The sequence below is a fragment of the Triticum dicoccoides genome, chromosome 5A (genome assembly GCF_002162155.2).
Source record: "Triticum dicoccoides isolate Atlit2015 ecotype Zavitan chromosome 5A, WEW_v2.0, whole genome shotgun sequence".
NCBI classification, from domain to species: Eukaryota; Viridiplantae; Streptophyta; class Magnoliopsida; order Poales; family Poaceae; genus Triticum; species Triticum dicoccoides.
In genome coordinates, this window is record NC_041388.1 from 243,187,771 (window position 1) to 243,206,322 (window position 18,552).

The 18,552-nt window shown below is 47.6% G+C and overlaps 1 protein-coding gene across 6 annotated transcripts; it reads right to left on the reverse strand.

The window, feature by feature from the left end:
• Positions 1-11,055: 11,055 nt before the first annotated feature.
• LOC119300807 lies at positions 11,056-14,633 on the reverse strand. 6 transcript variants are annotated; one of them, XR_005146760.1, is made up of 4 exons: positions 14,229-14,633; positions 13,519-13,602; positions 11,623-12,839; positions 11,056-11,529 (listed from the first exon to the last, which is right to left on the reverse strand). XR_005146760.1 is itself a non-coding variant. In XM_037577694.1 (4 exons), the coding sequence occupies exons 1-4, from the start codon at positions 14,425-14,427 to the stop codon at positions 11,493-11,495; spliced, it is 429 nt and encodes a 142-aa protein (XP_037433591.1). In that variant the 5' UTR covers positions 14,428-14,633; the 3' UTR covers positions 11,056-11,492. The 6 variants fall into 6 exon arrangements, 2 of the variants coding, with proteins under 2 accessions (XP_037433591.1, XP_037433590.1); XM_037577694.1 differs by having other exon boundaries at positions 12,731-12,839; XR_005146761.1 differs by lacking the exon at positions 11,056-11,529 and having other exon boundaries at positions 11,541-12,657; positions 12,731-12,839.
• Between the last annotated feature and the right edge of the window lie 3,919 nt (positions 14,634-18,552).

Here is an 18,552-nt window from a genome sequence, read left to right on the forward strand (position 1 = left end):
TGTGATGCCATGTTGTATTTGCACATATCGAGCATATTGTGTGTATGTTATTGAAATGCTTGGTATGTGTGGGATCTGACCATCTAGTTGTTTATCTTTAGTAGCCTCTCTTACGGGGAAATGTCTCCTAGTGTTTCCACCGAGCCATGGTAGCTTGCTACTGCTCCGGAACACTTAGGCTGGCCGGCATGTGTCCTTCTTCGTTCCTGTGTCTGTCCCTTCGGGGAAATGTCACGCGATGAATACCGGAGTCCTGTTAGCCCGCTACAGCCCGGTTCACCGGAGTCCTGCTAGCCCAGTGCTACAGCCTGGATTCACTCGCTGATGACCGACACGTTCGATGCTGGGTCATGGATGCCTGTCCCTGTAAGTCTGTGCCGCTTGGGTTTACGACTAGCCATGTCAGCCCGGGCTCCTTATCATATGGATGCTAGCGACACTGTCATATACGTGTGCTAAAAGGCGCAAACAGTCCCGGGCAAAGGTAAGGCGACACCCGTGGGAATACCGTGCGTGAGGCCGCAAAGTGATATGAGGTGTTACATGCTAGATCGATGTGGCATTGAGTCGGGGTCCTGACATAGGGCCCGAGTGCCATGATTTCAGATCTAAACCTATTATGTTTTAATCAATATATGTGAGTTCTTGATCCTATCACGCAAGTCTATAGTCACCTATTATGTGTTATGATCCGTTAACCCCGAAGTGACAATAATCGAGATACTTACCGGTGATGACCGTAGTTTGAGGAGTTCATGTATTCACTAAGTGTTAATGCTTTGTTCCGGTACTCTATTAAAATGAGGCCTTAATATCCCTTAGTTTCCAATAGGACCCCGCTGCCACGGCAGGGTAGGACAAAAGATGTCATGCAAGTTCTTTTCCATAAGCATGTATGACTATATTCAGAATACATACCTACATTACATTGATGAACTGGAGCTAGTTCCGTGTCACCCTATGTTATAACTGTTGCATGAGGAATCGCATCCGACATAATTATCCATCACTGATTCAATGTCTACAAGCTTTTCACATGTTGATCTTTGCTTAGTTACTTTACCGTTGCCACTGTTACAATCACTACAAAACCAATACTGTTACTTTTTCCACCGTTACCATTACTATCATATTACTTTGCTACTAAATACTTTGCTGCAGATATTAAGTCTTTCAGGTGCGGTTGAATTGACAACTCAATTGTTAATACTTGAGAATATTCTTTGGCTCCCCTTGTGTTGAATCAATAAATTTGGGTTGAATACTCTACCCTCGAAAACTGTTGTGACCCCCTATACTTGTGGGTTATCAGCTAGCACACCTGGTCGGAGGACCTATTGCTATAGTATCCTTTTACAAGGTTAACAATTCTTCCATGAGGAAATTGTAAGACTTATTCTATAAGTTGTTCCAGATAAATCCTTTGTGTATCCAAGTTCGACCTTTGCTTGAAGACCATGTCAATGCTATCTCGAAGCATGTCTGTGGTACTCCGATTTTCAACAAGAATATTTGAAGCGCAATGCAAAATTTTCTTTATCAAATATCCAAACACCGTTGTATGGTTAATGTCATGAAATTTCTTTCCCCTTACCTAAAGGGTTTCCTATTTTATATCCTTCATGGATATCATGCTCTGTTTGTCCTTGGGAAGGATATACCCCTGAAATATGTGTTTAAACACATTTTCATTTCCATTGTTCAGTTTAATTTGATAATCATATATTTCCTTTCCATTGTTTGGTTTAACCTTTCTTGTGATCTATATGATCTACGCAGTAATATTTTGTTGCTTATGTAAAAACCTTGGCATACAACTTTGCCAGTAAGACCTTGATACTATTGTTGATGACATTCCGGTAGCCACCGATGGACAAGAACTTTTCCTATTGGTCCGCCTCGTCCAATGAGCAGGAAAATGGTTCTCTTCGTCCCTCGCCCTTGGTACCGACGTTGTTGCCGACATAATCGACTGGCTACCCTCTAACATGCCTTACTATCATGACCATGCAAGATGTCACCACTCCTCCTACTTTTAACCAACATGGTGGGCCCATAACCCACAGTTCCACATAATCGAAACCTGACTCTCCTGTACACCCCTGTTGCCAAAGTATTCCTCGCGTTTGACCCCGTATGTAGTTCACGTGTCGCCTTCCTAGAGACGATCTATTCTGGTATCAGATATGATACCTATTCCCGCTGCTCTAAACCCCTTACATGCCCTGATTAAGACATCGAACGATTGACTAACAGCTTGAAACTTCTTATCGTACCTTCTTGCTCGTCTCTCGATGTGTTTCACTTGACCAATTCTGGAGTTACTCATGTGATCATTCATGGGATAACCCCCAGATGATTTCCCCTGATAGCATTCTATCGTTGTCGGGATGCCCCTTTCCTATTCATAAGTATGTGGAGATCATGAAGAAAGGATGTCGAGTTCATCATGATGACCTGAAGCAGAGAAATGAAGACATCAACATAGTGGATCGACCTCATCAAGAAGAGCAACCAAGACCAAGAAGAATCGTTAGAATTTCGTAACCAAATCCATTCCCCCTTACCCCCGCTCCTAAATCTCGAGATGAGATTTCTTGTAGTGGAGGAGAATTGTGACGCCCGGATAATTAAGCTACAGCAACCCCCTGCTAATGATGCCACGTCACTTCGATTACTGTTGCTAATCTCACGTTAGTTCGAAACCGATTCAAATTCAAATTCAAAATCAAGAAAACAATAAAAGTCTTCAAATATTAAAACTAGAATGTTCAGAGTGAACCAAATATTGCGTAGGTAATTATGGTGGCGAAACCACACCTTTATAAAATATTTAAATACTATTGGCTGAATAAAACAGTAGCAAAAACTATTATTTAGTTACTTTTAAATATTAATTAATTACGAAACTAATTTAGTTTGGGTAACAAGTCAATGTGGCAGTGACATATTTGGTAACATAAAATAGGTGCCATTTTGGTACTTTGCTAAAACAAAAATAAAAGGGAATTAAAAAACAGTAAAGAAAAGAATAAATAAAAAGAAAGGCAATTAAAAAACAGAAAAGCACCCCCCCCCCCACTGTTTCCCCTGGGCGGCAGCCCACCAAGCCGGCCCCCGCCGCCGTGGGAATAAGGCCGAGTTCCCCTCTCCTCGTCAGCACCCGAGATATTTTCCCTCCTCCTTGCTCGTTCCCCTCTCCCTCGTGCGCTCGCACGAACGCCACCATTGTCCTGTCGCCATCACCGGCGTGGCCATCATCCTCCCCGTGCAGTCATCAGAAGTCCACGAGGCGCACCAACGTCGCCTTCGTCTTCTACGTCGCCGGATTGAAACCGCGGGGCAACTCGGCGACGCCCGCACCGAACCCCACCTCCGCCTCGGCCGCCACCACCACCTCGCCGCTCCCACAACCTCCGGCGCCGCCCCGACCACCCCGGGTTTCCTCGACCGCGCCCATGAGCTCTCTGTGAGCTCCTACCCCAAACCATATCTCCCCTGCGTTGATACGTGCTACCTCTTGAGAAGGCATCGGTTTTTCCTTGAAGAGGAAAGGGTGATGCAGCAAAGTAGCGTAAGTATTTCCCTCAGTTTTTGAGAACCAAGGTATCAATCCAGTAGGAGACTACACGCAAGTCCCTCGTACCTGCACAAACAAATAAGAACGTTGCAACCAACACGATAAAGGGGTTGTCAATCCCTTCACGTCCACTTGCAAAAGTCAGATGTGATAAAGATAATAAGATAAATATTTTTGGTATTTTTGTTGTATAGATTGGAAAATAAGGATTGCAAAATAAACGGCAACAGAAATAGCTAGTTGACGGGAGAATAATATAATGGAGAATAGACCCGAGGGCCATAGGTTTCATTAGTGGCTTCTCTCAAGATAGCAAATTCTATGGTGGGTGAACAAATTACTGTCGAGCAATTGATAGAAAAGCACATAGTTATGAGAATATCTAGGCATGATCATGTATATAGGCATCACGTCCGTGATAAGTAGACCGAAACGATTCTGCATCTACTACTATTACTCCACACATCAACCGCTATCCAGCATGCAGCTAGAGTATTAAGTTCATAAGAACAGAGAAACGCATTAGGCAAGATGACATGATGTAGAGGGATAAACTCAAGCAATATGATATAAACCCCATCTTTTTATCCTCGATGGCAACAATACAATACGTGCCTTGCCACCCCTGCTGTCACTGGGAAAGGACACCGCAAGATTGAACCCAAAGCTAAGCACTTCTCCCATTGCAAGAAAGATCAATCTAGTAGGCCAAACCAAACTGATAATTTGAAGAGACTTGCAAACATATTAAATCATGCATAAAAGAATTTAGAGAAGAATCAAATATTGTTTATAGATAATCTTGATCATAAACCCACAATTCACCGGATCTCGACAAACTCACCGCAAAAAGAATTACATTGAATAGATCTCCAAGAGAATCGAGGAGAACTTTGTATTGAGATCCAAAGAGAGAGAAGAAGCCATCTAATAACTATGGACCCGAAGGTCTGTGGTAAACTACTCACACATCATCAGAGAGGCTATGGTGTTGATGTAGAAGCCCTCCGTGATCGATTCCCCCTCCGGCGGAGCACCGGAAAAGGCCCCAAGATGGGATCTCACAGGTACAGAAGGTTGCGGCAGTGGAAATAGGGCTTCGTGGTGCTCTCGGATGTTTTCGGGGTATATGAGTATATATAGGCGAAAGAAGTAGGTCGGTTGAGCCACGAGGGGCCCACGAGGGTGGGGGCGCGCCTACCCCCCTAGGCGCGCCCTCCTACCTCGTGGCCGCCTCATTGCTTCCTTGACGTCCACTCTAAGTCTCCTGGATTGCGTTTGTTCCAAAAATAACTCTCCCGAAGGTTTCATTTCATTTGGATTCCGTTTGGTATTCCTTTTCTGTGAAACACTGAAATAGGCAAAAAAAACAACAATTTGCACTGGGCCTGTCGGTGTCAAAACCGGCGGATCTCGGGTAGGGGGTCCCGAACTGTGCGTCTAAGGCAGATGGTAACAGGAGGCGGGGGACACGATGTTTACCCAGGTTCGGGCCCTCTCGATGGAGGTAATACCCTTCTTCCTGCTTGATTGATCTTGATGATATGAGTATTACAAGAGTTGATCTACCACGAGATCATAGAGGCTAAACCCTAGAAGCTAGCCTATGGTATGATTGTATGTTGTCCTACGGACTAAACCCTCCGGTTTATATAGACACCGGAGGGGGCTAGGGTTACACAGAGTCGGTTACAAGGGAGGAGATCTGCATATCCGTATTGCCAAGCTTGCCTTCCACACCAAGGTGAGTCCCATCCGGACACGGGACGAAGTCTTCAATCTTGTATCTTCATAGTTCAATAGTCCGGCCAAAGGATATAGTCCGGCTGTCCGGAGATCCCCTAATCCAGGACTCCATCAGTAGCCCCCGAACCAGGCTTCAATGACGATGAGTTCGGCGCGCAGATTGTCTTCGGCATTGCAAGGTGGTTTCTTTTCCAAATTCTGAATATCTACTGAGTAGTGTCCGGCTCCCCATAAATGTTGCATTTCTTGGCTTCCGCGCCCAATAAGGGCTATCTTCCACGTGTCGAGCGAATGCGAGGAGCCAGGGCATTTTTACATTCACCATCCTAGCCATGTAATTAAACTGTCTATTAAAGAGACGAGGATCCTTAGATCCAGACCACACCATCCTCCCACGGCGAGTATCCATCGGAGCGCGCTCGGAAAAATCCATTCCAACATGGCCGGCCATCGCAGCTCCTCCTCCCTCTCCCGTAGCCCTAAGCCCGGTGATTGGGAGAAGTGTTCCGTCCCGCACAGCCAATTAGTAGAGTTACAAACCTAAGGATTTCTCCCTCCAGCGTATATGGTCCCTGTTCGAGCCAGGCTCGCCACCTATAATGGTGGGGAGCAAGCGGAGAGCTTCCCCAATCCCTCCAAGGGGGTGCGGGTATGCCTTGTCCCTTATTTATTAAGGGGACTTGGATTTCCAATCCATCCGTTCCTCCGCGGGCTCCTGGAGTTTTATGGCCTCCAGTTGCATAATTTCACCCCCGCTTACATATTACACATCGCTGGTTATGTTGCCCTTTGTGAGCTGTTTCTGGGTTGCGAAGCTCACTTCGAGCTGTGGAAGAGGCTATTCTGCCTTGTGCCCCGTACACAGAAGGGGTCAATATATCAAGTGGGCGGAGCCGAAATATGGCGCATCGCCGGGACCGGATACCTGTCCGGAACCCCGAAGAAGACGTTCGAAGACTGGCCTTCGGAGTGGTTTTACATGGAGGACGTCCCCCTTCCAGATCCTATTTGGATGGGTCTTCCCGAGTTCGACAATGCCCCTTTGAAGAAACGCCGAAGTTGGCGCCCACGGAGCCCTCAGGAGGAAGATAATGGAGAAGTCCTTTACCTGATGGGACGGATAAAAGTGCTGGCTCAATCAGGACTGACAATAATCGAGGTTATGTCAATATGTATAATGCGGGGGGTGCAACCACTTCAATATCAAGGGCACCCCATGTGGCGCTTTAACGGGGAGGATGATGCCACCCGCTGCGGGCGTAAGGGACTGGACTCAGTTGCTGCTCTAGCAAAAATTCTGTCTGATTTGTTCAAGGGAGAGGAAGAGGAGTTCATCCGTATTAAGCCACGGGGTGGATTCTCCATGTACAACCCTCCAATCTGGGTGAGCTGTCACTTTTTACTCCCAACCTTCCCGCATTCTTCGTCATAAATACTCACCTTGCCGTTTCATGGTAGGAACTGCGAAAAGCTGTAAGGGAGGTCAACAACCCACCTCCACAACCGGAGGACCCTGACCGGGCCCTTGATCCCGGACTCGAAGAGGATCCGGACATATTTGTGGAGCTGATCGACAGGACATTCTATCAATTGAGCTGCGATGATGCCATGGTGGCCATCATAGCCGACTATCCTGGGCTACTCCCTGCATCGCATGTAAGAAAAATCAGAGTCCCAACTTCCGAGAAGGATCCCCTTTTATGCACTTCACCTACCGTACACATATGGTGTTTTACAGGGAAGGCCCTCGGGACGCCATGCCGAACCCGCAGTGACTCGCCAACAAGGGACACCGAAACCGGGTAGGCTAAAGAGGAAGGCGGTCAGGACTGAGACGTTGGCGCAGAGGTATGATACAGAACCTCGCTCCATGGTTTTCATCTTTCTTAAAATATAATGACGTCCATGTTTCCTAGTAGGAAAAACGCTCGCCGGACTATATCCGGAGAGGTTGCTGATCACGCCTCCACCAGTCGGGCTCCAGGGCCGGACATAGAGGCGAAAGCTAACACAGGGCGAACGCCGGATGCTCCTCCTACAAAGGATGCAGACAGACTATCCGCTACAATTTCTGAAGTGGAGAGCGCCATGAATCACAGGCGTCGCCAGGCCGTACTCCGTGACGCTTGTTTATCCCAAGAGGCGTTCGATGCCTTCAGCTCAGGAGATGTGTACATCTGTGCTGCTCAAAATGGTCTTGCCAGAGCCACGGACCAGTATGTAAAGGATATACGGGTAAAAAAATCTGACGATTATATATATCAGTAGCCCCTGAGAGTTGAAACAGTTGACACAACTGATTTAAGGATCATTATTTGTGTAGGTTCCTACAGAGAAGAATATCCAATTGTCTCAAGAGCTGGAAGAGTGCAAAGCCCAGCTACGGGACGCGGTTGCCGCGTTGAAGGAGTCCAAGAAGGCCCCCTCTGGTAACACTTGTTTCCATTGCAAAGAATGACAGGTACCAGATAGTATGCGGCATGCATCTACGAGGCGCCTATGATGACTTTATAAAATCTCAAGATGATATGCCGACTCTATCTCTCAAAGGTGCTCATAGGGGTAGTATGTGTGTGTGCGTATTCATAGCAGTGAATGTATACGCGTATATATGAGCGCTTATATCTGTACTTATATTAAAAAACCTAGAAACAGTCGCACAAGGGGGTGGTGCTCTTTTGTGTTAGAGCATCTCCACTCACCCCCAATAGCTCCCCCAAGGCCTTTTTCGCAGACGAAATAAAAGGGCCCAGTCGCGCCCCTAGAAGCCCACTTTTTGCTGGTTAGGGCCGAATTTGGCGCCGACGAACCCATGCTGAACCGACGCATTGGGGAGCGCCCGGGGGCGTCGGGAGAAACATTTTTGGCGCGAAAGACTGGTGGACCCGCCGAGTCAACGACTAGGCGCGTTCGTCGTCCTCATCGCCTCATTTTCCCGCGAGGAATCAATACGAAGGCTGCCGCCGGTCAGCCTTCCATTGATTCCTCACGGGCGGCAAAGTGAAGGCGCGCCGCCACGCATCCACAAGGCTGCCACCCGCTTGCCGCCCGCCCACCGCTATAAGTACCGCTCTCCCTCGCCGCTGGCTGCACACTCCCTCGCCGCAGCCCCTCTCTCGCCGCCGCAACCCCATCTCTCTCTCAATCTACCTCTCTCCTTGTCTGCAGCCATCGCCGATGGCCCATCGATTCCCTGGCAACGGAGCGGCGGCCAACGGCTTCGGCCACCGCTACCTTCACGAGTGGGAGGCGTACCTCCTCCACGAGGCGAACTCCTCAGCGCCGCCTGACATGTGCGTGCCAGGCTCGTGGAGGCTCAGCGTCGGAGGCGTCCCCGTCCCCCCACCGCCACCTCGCCGAGATCGCGCGTGTTCGGGAGTCCTTATCGGAGGAGGTGCGGGGCCTTCCGGAGTACGCCGCCGACAACCACGCTTGGTGGACAACGTACTTCCGGGGCTGCCATGAGGAGCAGCTCGACTCCACCAACAACGCGCCGGTGAGGGGGCGTTACAACACCGACGTGTGCCGCCTGTGGTGGGGCATCTCCGGGCGCACGCTCCATGCCGTCTTCGAGCACCTCGAGGGCAGCAATGAGCCGCCGCTCGAGTACCCGGCAGCCCCGGCACCGGTCCCCCACCGGAGCGGCAGCTCTTCTTGGCTGCCGAGGTGCATGACGGGCAGCTCCTCCTCCTCCTCCCGCTCCTCCGGGTCGCCGGCGCCCGCTCCGCTCGCCCCCGTCAAGGTCGAGCCCGTGGAGACGCCGCTCGGGCAGCGTACCCGCGGTGGCCCCTCTTCTCCCTCCTCGCGCCTCGCCAAGCCAAAGATCGAGCCGAGGCTCGTCGCCGTGAAGAAGGAGCACGAGGACATGGCAGCCGATGAGGAGGCCGCCCTCAAATGGGCACGGGACGACTACGTCCGACTGGAGCTGGAGCGCCAGCATTGCGCCCTCGAGGAGATCGTCGCTCGACGCCACGGCCACGACGAGGTTGGCGTCATCGTCCTCGAGGATAGCGACGACGAGGCATCGTCACCCACCAACCCCGTCCGCCAAGGTGACCTAGGGCAGGGCTGCAGCAGACAGCGGCGTGTAGGGCGACGACGACGGCGGCGGCGGCGACGGTGACAACACGGCCTTCTACAAGCTCCTCGGCATGTAGAAGGCTCGGAACGGTGGCGGCAGCGGCGTAGTTTTTAGGTTCTAAGTTATGTCTTTTAAACTATGTACAAATATGAATGAATTTTGTCCAAATTTCGTCCAAATTCTTCAAACTTTAGCCGAACTATGTTTTCGAAATATGTCGTCTGGGCGCCAACTGGGGGCGGCGAGTGGGAACCCGACCGCCCCCACGGTGAAAATAACGCCGGCTCGCCCCTAAGAGGCACTATTTTCATCCCTGGGGCATCGAACGAGTGGAGATGCTCTTATCCCCTACTTCGTGTGGTTTGTTGGATGTCTACTTAGCACACGAAAATTCTGCAGTAAATAAAACAGGTGGTTGGATGAGGAGAGTTTGTCTTTGGAAGATTCAGTATTCAGTTAAAATTTGAATTTCACCCGCAAAAAATTGAATTTAATACCAAAAATCTGCAAGATAAAATGGGAATTCTGGTTTTCCCCTTCCATTTTACCACCAAAAAACTGGATAGAATTTTTTTTTGGAAACTTAAGTGTTTACTAGCAAAAGAGCCCGTGCGTTGCACCGGGAGAAAAAAAATCATAATCCCCAATCACCTTGACAACATTTTTCTGCATCACGGATAACATTTGGGCAAAGATTTTGTTCAATTTTATTAACGTTTTTTACACAAACTTTTTTTAGAAATCATGAAGATTTTTTTATTTTTAATAATTTTTTAAAAAAATTGCGAACATTTTATTTAGAAATTATCATTTTTACTTGTTTTGAATTTTTAAGTACCAAATTATTTAAAGTAGAAAAAACAAAAGCATAAAAGGAAAAATAAAAATAAAAAAGAAACTTAAAAACATGTGGCACCCACATGAGTCGGCCCAAACGGGCGTGCTGTCTTCTCCCAGCGCAACCCTACTACATGGGCCGGCCCGGGTGGGGTTCTCCTGTGTGAAACATTTTTTTCACTTATAGGTGGCATCGGTAGGTTATATTTTGCAACTTTGAGACAATATATATGACATACCACCAGAAGCACTTTATTAAAAATAGCAAAAGGGCTCGTGCGTTGCACCGGGTATAAAATAAATAAATACTCCTTCTGTGCCTAAATATAAACCTTTTTAGAGATTCCAATATATACTATATAACTTATATTTAGACACGGAGGGAGTATATGCCTAGACAGTTGAAAAAATACCACTCAAACAACTTTGAAATAATCAAACAACTATAGCAGAACAACATTGTTGAAGCAATTTTGGTTAAAAAAGATTTTCAAAACAATTAATAACTTTCTCAAGAAATAAAATAAGTAAAAATGGATATGCTATTACTTGATGATCCAAGTTGCATGGCCTCTGTACCGTTGGTGATTTGGCACATGGCAAACTAAAATAATTTCTGTGGTTGAAGTACAGTAGTGATCAAAAGTATTGGGATGGGATTTCCGATCAAAGTTGATTATTAATTTCAGTTTAAATGTCCAAAAGACAATGCAATTAGATATCATCGTTGTATGCCAAACTTATCCGTGCATTGCAATAGGAAAAAAAATTAATTTGTGCTCACTAACCTGAAACTTTCAGCATAACATCTGGTCTCACCACGATTTTGGTTGTATACCGTTAGAAATATGATGGGTTTCAGCCGAACGGTAGTGTACTTTTTCCATTATACGACAATTGTCTCAAAAGAAAAGGAAAACACACCACTAACTCCTCAATGTGCATCATGACTCTGTAAAACTTCTAGTGCATTACTTCCTCCTTTTCCTTTCGATGTAGCACATATTGTCATGTGTTGCACCAGGAGAAAAATAATTGGCGTTGTCACTCTGCTTACAAATCCACTTTCTTGTATTCAACTTTGACAAAACGTCACAGCTAGCAACAGTGTGAAGTTAATGTTTTTGTCACCATGCCAACACCAGTTTGAATAGAAGGAAAATAAAAATAGCTACATTCAAGAACGGAGGGAAACTTTGTCAAACTTGCAAACCTTGTGTTACTTTTCGTGCTTTTAGCAAGTTAATGTTACTTGTCTGAGGTGTAGATGATATCTGAAGAGCTCCTGGAGAAAGATGAAAAAATGTTAACTATACTGAGTTAACTATATATAATACAAAATCTATGCAAGGGTTGACTTTTCTATACATCAACTTACAGTTGATATATTCTGTTTATTCAACAAAAGTTGTAAATTCACACATTACAAGCTGCATCATGTTCTCCTCCAAAAGAAAAAGAAAATAAACAAGAAAATACAAAATGTTAAATCCCAAGATCTCAATCATGAAAAATGGAAAGCAATGGGATCCACAGGAGGGGCCTTGGGTTCATCCTGCTACAATTCATGAACCAACGATTGTTAGAGAATCGAGTGCTATTATATCTCGACACAATGTATTCTGTAGTTGCCAAGCTTACTACAATTCAGAAAATTCTAGTCCAAACAGATTAACCAGCCAAAGGATACTGCGGAAATCCTACCCCCGCAGTAGTTTGAGTGTTCAGGTTCACATATTTATGGACTACTTGAGAGTAAAAATAAACTTTGAAGCTGATACAGTATGATGACAACCTGAATAACAACATCTGGATGTGGAATTGCACTTAAAACTTGCTGCGTTTATCAATAGTTTTGGAAGAAAAATAATCTGTTGGGGTACAGGAGAGCCTAGAGGATGGTTCTCTAGCTCTTTGCTTTCAGAAGTTTTGGAGGCTGTTGGATATGTCCAGAACTAAATGTGCCACTTCAGTTATGCATAAACACTCCATTTGAGCTTCAACAACACAACAACCACATTAAAGCAGACATCATTTACATCTAGAACCGATAGTGTCAGTTTCAGTCTTTCACGAACACGACACATAATCAGGAGTCTGATGATTTGAGGCATTCCCTTCACCAGGCAAAATGTGTGTGTGTGTGTGTGTGTGTGTGTGTGTGTGTGTGCCTAGAGGAACGACACTGGCAGCAGGCTAATATCATCTATAATGCGGGTTGCCTGTGTAGATGCTCAGAGATAGAGAAAATAAATACCTAAAATCAAAAATCATCTAAGCGCCCCCTCTATCAAAGCTTGATGCTAAGCATGGCTGCTAATTACATATTGAAAACACATTTGGTACTTTACCTCGTGCGGAGGAAAATACCCAAGCACGTGATGCACCTTCTGTCACCAATACCACATATCGACTGTGAAACAAATCATATCACCTTATGCTAGCATCCAGCGTTGAAGATGGTCTAAGAGGAAGAGCATGCTCACCACGGTGACCTCGACGACGACGTCCTGCCCGAAGAGCTGCACAAGGCGCTCGCTACTAACGTCGTAGGGAAGGTTGCGCACGTACACCTTGGCCTCGTCCCACAGATCCCTGTACTCCCATATATATACCATGATAAAAGTGCATAAAATCTGGCAATCACGAAAAATATAAGTGTTTACACTAAAGATTATCAACAAAAAAGATAACTCTCATATGTATTTAATTCAGTGCTGAAGGTGCTTCCCTTTCTTGTTTTTGTTAGGGGGGGTCACTATAGAGAACCACGCAGCTAATGGTTGGACTTTTCATGGTAAATATTGGGTAAATACCTTAGATATATTATATGTCTTTATTTAATCATCATTAATTTATTTATAAAAATAATAGATTGAACTTGGGATTTCTAAACATTTTGTCCTAAAATGTATATTTACTAACTTAGCATTGAACTAAAGAAATATTGGGTATAGGACATGCTGTACTCAGGACATGTATGCATCGTTCTGATGCAGAGGCCGGGGAGACCCCCCTTTTCGAAAAAAGGACATGCTGTACTCAGGCATGTATATATGACAACTTTGTCATGCATCATTCATACGAAGCTCATTTGTTTTCTTTCTTTATTTGTATTACAATTTCTGAAAATAATGATGTTGTCAGTTCTGATCAATTAGTTGTTCCATGCACACACACATATTTATCAACCAACACCATGATCCATCGTGTGAAAAAACTAATTAAATAGACCTATGCACTACCCGCAAACTAAATGATGGCAATGTCATACCTTGTTGCCTGCTTGACTTCATACTGTAACATGGGTGCCAAAGAGTAGCTCTAATCGTGGTAGTCCTTGTCAGTTGTTGTCGATCTGCCACCAATACAAATCTTGTTTTATAAAGAGAATCTCACCATACAAAACCTGAAGAGTTTTATTGAAACTCAGCCAGATGCCCTTCCCCATAATAGTACTATTTTCTATTAAGAGAAGCATAAATGACAATATACAATGATTTGCATTTGCTAACTACTCTCATGAGCTGTTTGCAGCGCTGTCTCATGTCCTAAATAATGCAATCCAGTATGTACAGAAGGAAAAATCGTAAAGATAAAAACTACCAATACAATGTTTCAAAAGTGAGTTACTATAAGATGAGATCATCGTTGGACGTTCAATCAAAGCAATTCATAGGATCCCCACTTCTAAAGATTTCAGCAAACATTCTCACTGTCTTTGATTGATTATAACAGATTTATGCCTATTGCTCAAAACTATTGGAAAGCATGTGAACACAACAAAAAAACATCTACTTATCTCCATCCATCATGCCATGTAAGTTGGTTCCCTTGCAGTTCAGGTAAGACAAAGACAATCAAATTAAGCAATTGAACAGAGAAAGCCATCATGCGGGAGAAGAGGAGCAGGATTGATCAAGAAGTTGGTAATCAGTTAAAAAACAAAGAGGAAGGGGGGAGGCTAGGTGGAAGTGAGCTCACGGGAAGGAAGGTGATGACCGGAGGGAGTGCGGCGGCCGCGGCCGGATTCTCCGCGTCCGTGTCGCTGTAAGCCTCGGCTGGATCCGAGCGCGTTGATTCTGACGTTGCCCCACCTCTGGCGCGTCCTCCTCCTCTTGGTCATTGCCCGCGGCCGCGAGGAGCGTGTTGAGCAGCCGGTCGCGGTCGGCGGCGCGCGCATGAGCTGGCCGGCGCAGGCTCGGAGCGCGGCGGCCTGGGCCTCGGTGTCGGCGAACCGCGCGCGGAGGAGTCAGACGGCGCGGGGAAGAGGGCGTGGCGGAGAGGAGGCAGACCAGGGTGCGGGCAGGACGACGCGACGAAGGATGGCGTGGCGGAGGATGTCGGCCGGCGGCGGGGAGGCGGCGGATTCATCGGTGGGAGATGTCGTGGTTCTAAGTCTGACAGTAATGTAGGGGGGTAGGTACGGAGAGGCAAGATCTTAGCTATGGAGTAGTTGTAAGCACACGAGGTTTACGAGTTCAGGCCCTTCTCGGAGAAAGTAATAGCCCTACGTCTCGGAGCCCGGAGGCGGTCGACTGGATTATGTGTGTATGAATTACAGGGGTGCGAACCCTTTACACTGAGGAGGGGGTGGCCTATATAGAGTTCGCCAGACCCCTCCAGCCCTCAGTTATGCAGGGTTTCAAATATATTAAGGTCGGACGTTACTGGTAACGCCCCTAATAAAGTGCTATGATGACCATAAAAGCAACTTACTGACTGACCGTTAGCGTGCGGAGTGACTTTAGGTCTCCTGGCCGTCGAGTGGTTGGATCTTGGTCGAGTGATTGCTTCTTGGTCGAGTATCTTCGAGTCTGTCGAGTGGAACACCTCCAAGTCGATTGAAAGGTGATTTCTTCTAGAGATGTCCTTGGGTGGGGCAGTTAGGACAGGTCCATCACCCTACCCTAGGTACATAGCTTCATCATTAGCCCCCGAATGGATCGAGGTTTGAGTGGGGAAGGAGTTGAGAACTTCTCCGACTCATTTTTCATGCCATGAGCATATCTTGTTTCGGATCAATGAACCTGAGTGATGACATCAACTTCCTTTTCAGTCGCCTTGATCCATCCTTAGTTTTTTGTCGAGTGAGTTTCTTTACTTGAAAAGCTCCGAGTGACGGTGTGGAGGAGATCTTCCGTCTGACAAGTTGTTCTGCTGCCCGCAGATTTCGCGGGATTCGAATTTTGGGAAGCGCGCGGGACAGGGGAGGCCGCAGTAATCAGATGGGACAGGGCGGAGCCGCCTCGATCTCCGCGCCACCTTTTTCGCCATGTATCGCGCGCGCGATTGTTACGGGATTTGACAGGATTGTTCGGGCCTACCAGTCAGTCACTTGAAAACGACCTCATATAAGGCGTCGGGCCGGGATTTCTTGAACAGTGCGTTCTCATTTCTTCTTCTTCTCTTCAGGCTTCTTCGTCACGCTCCCTCTCGGCCCAGCGCCGCCGCTCCATATGCGTCTCGCCGGCGATGATGGGGAAGGAGAAGACGGTGGCTCTGGAGCGGGCGAAGAAGGCGACGGCAAAGGCGAAGGGGAAGGCGACCAGTCGGGGAGGATCTTCCTCACGAGCCGGCCTGCCGAAGGGCTGGATCCAGGGCGACTGGATCCGCTCGGCGATCTGCCAAGAAGACCTCGACTACCTAGCCGACGGAGGGCTGATCCCCCATGGATCGGCGCGGCTTCCGGGGAAGGAATCCGAGCCGCAACCTCGGGAGGGTGAGCGCGTTCTCCTTGCCACCCACGTCGACCGTGGATTTTCCTTGCCTCCTCACCCTTTCTTTCGGGGATTTCTGAATTTCTTCGGGGCACAACTCCACCACTTCACTCCCAACACAATCGTATATCTCGCTGCTTTCGTGTCTTTGTGCGAGAATTTCTTGGGTTGTCGGCCTCACTGGGGTCTTTTCAAGCACATTTTCACCTGTCGTTCTCAAACGGTGAAAAAGGCCAATCCGAGTGACGAGAGAACACAAGTGATTCAGATGTGTGGGGGTCTTGGTGTTCAGATGAGAGGGAAGAGTTCCTTTCCGGCCATGATTCTTCCCGACTCGGTCCGCGGATGGCAGTCGACCTGGTTTTACTGCAAAGACCAGCCGACGCCAGGGCAGTCGACTAGCCTCCCTCCTTTTACCATGGACCGAGTGAGGAGACCCTCCTCTTTGAAGGTGCTCCCGGAGGAGAAGGTGCAAGTTAGGGTGCTGGTCGAACGAGTGGTCCAGCTTATCCATGACGGGGTCACTGGTATGGATCTCTTGGAGGTTTTCCTTCGGCGGCGCATCCAGCCTCTTCAAGCTCGAGACCATCCGATGTGGATGTATTCGGGTCTTGACGACACCACTCGGATTCACCCGGAGGAGGTCGATGACGACACACTGGAGGGGTGGCTGTCGGGCATCACCGGAAACAAGGACAACCCCAGGGGAGCCAGGAGAGTTCCTCCATTCGACCAGTCCCACGAACCAGAAAAGGTCCGATTCTGAGCTTTTGCTTATAATCTGAATTCACTCGCGCAACTGTCTATACTGCGTCGACTGACTTTATTCTTCCTGTTTTCTTTCAGGCCCTTATAGAAATGTACTCAGTGCCCAACGGAGAGCAAGAGCAAGATCTGGAAGGAGAGGCGAGCGGCGGCGACAGTGGCGAATGGCATTTTGATGGAGAAGAGGACGAAGAAAGCGACGACTCAAGTGACGAAGAAGAAGTCGAGTCGCCTCCTCGCAGGGAGAGGCGATTCCAAGCTTGACCAAGAACGACCGCGAAAAGGCGATTGCTCAGACTGGTCAGTCTTCAAAGCGTCCTCGGACATCTTCACCAGCCCCAACTGAAAAGGTGTCAAAGCATCTCAAAGTTGCAGAGCAGAAGCCTCGGAAGGCATTGCCAAAGATTAAGATTGACATCCCCGTCGCTTCTGCGTGAGTGTCTCCCTTTGTATTCACTCGACGCTCCGTGTTGTTTATTTTTTCTTGATTTAACCAGACGAACTTTGGAACTGCCAGCGCTGCTACTTCCGGGACCTCAGCTTATAGAGATGAGGATGAGGTAATGGAGGATGCAGTCACTTCCAATCTGGGTATGATTTCTGTCATTCTGTCTTTATTTGGTCGACTCAACTGCAATGTGTATCATTGGGTGATGTGATTTTGGCGATTGATCTTTGAGAAGCTCCTAACATTATTGACCTCCCTGATGATGATGATGATGAGCCTGAGAGGTCTTTGACGAGGAAAAATAGGAAAGCTCCTGCAAGCAAGGTGCCACAGTCGACGCCGATGGCGGAACCAGTCGTTCAGGACGCTGGTGATGCCAATCGGGGTTCTGTTACCTTCGCCATACCATTGTCGAGTGCCCTGCCTTCTTCGTCGACTGCTCAAGCTCCTGCCGACCCACCTTCAGTTTTTGCGATCCATCATGTCCCAGAGGACGAAGTGAATGCTGCCAAGGAAGCCATACGCCAGGCGGGCGTTATGATGGAGAAGATGAAGGCGGTGCGGGACGCCAGTCAGGCCGCCTATGACGCCAGCTCGGCTCTCCAAAGCAATGTTCAGGTTAGTTGGTCACCGCTTGTTCCGTTAGGATATGCTATCTGAAGACTCTCTTTCCGAAAATCTTTGCATCTGTACACCCACTAGGTGCGTCGATTGAATTTTTGGACTAGTGGGGGCATGCTGAGTGCACCCACTGGGTGTAGTCCCCGAGACTACGGTGGACTGCTGGCAGTCGACTGTAGTCTTTGTATTTTGATTCTTTCGCTCGATCTGGTCTGGCCGTGTCGAGTGTAAACTGGTAGTTTCACTCTTCCACTCGGTCCGGGCGAGTGGGATCAGAACCGGTGGGGGCACGCAAAGTTCACCCACTGGGTGTAGTCCCCGAGACTATGATGGACTGCGGGCAGTCGACCGTAGTCTTAGTATTTATTGTCTTTGTCATTTTTCGCTGTAAAATAACTTCCCCTCCCTGATTGCAGAAATCTTGTGATCTTGGAGCTCGCTTTGCTGACTTAGAGAAACAGCAGATCCAGCTAAACCTTGACTTGGAATTGGCCAAGACAGAGCTGCAGAAGGCCAAGGACGACGCCAATGGTAAGACGAGCTTGTCGACTAGTTTGTCTTAGGCTTGAGTACCCTTCTGCTCTTTCTGAATCAAGCACCATTTCTTTGCAGAAAAACTGAACGAAGCTCTGGTGAAGAAGGATCAGGATTTGGCTGCTGCTCAAAAGAAAGCCGACGACAGAACCGCTCTGGCTGAACAGAAACTGGCTTCAGTCGGCCAATTGGAAGAAGAGAACGCCAAGATGAAATCTGC

Coding starts and splice junctions, on each gene's coding strand:
- LOC119300807 (XM_037577693.1), bottom strand. CDS start 14,427: ATGCGCGCGCCGCCGACCGCGACCGGCTGCTCAACACGCTCCTCGCGG. Junction 12,840..13,518: donor GAAGTCAAGCAGGCAACAAG/GTATGACATTGC, acceptor ATGGGAGTACAG/GGATCTGTGGGACGAGGCCA. Junction 11,803..12,730: donor TCGTCGTCGAGGTCACCGTG/GTGAGCATGCTC, acceptor CATGAATTGTAG/CAGGATGAACCCAAGGCCCC.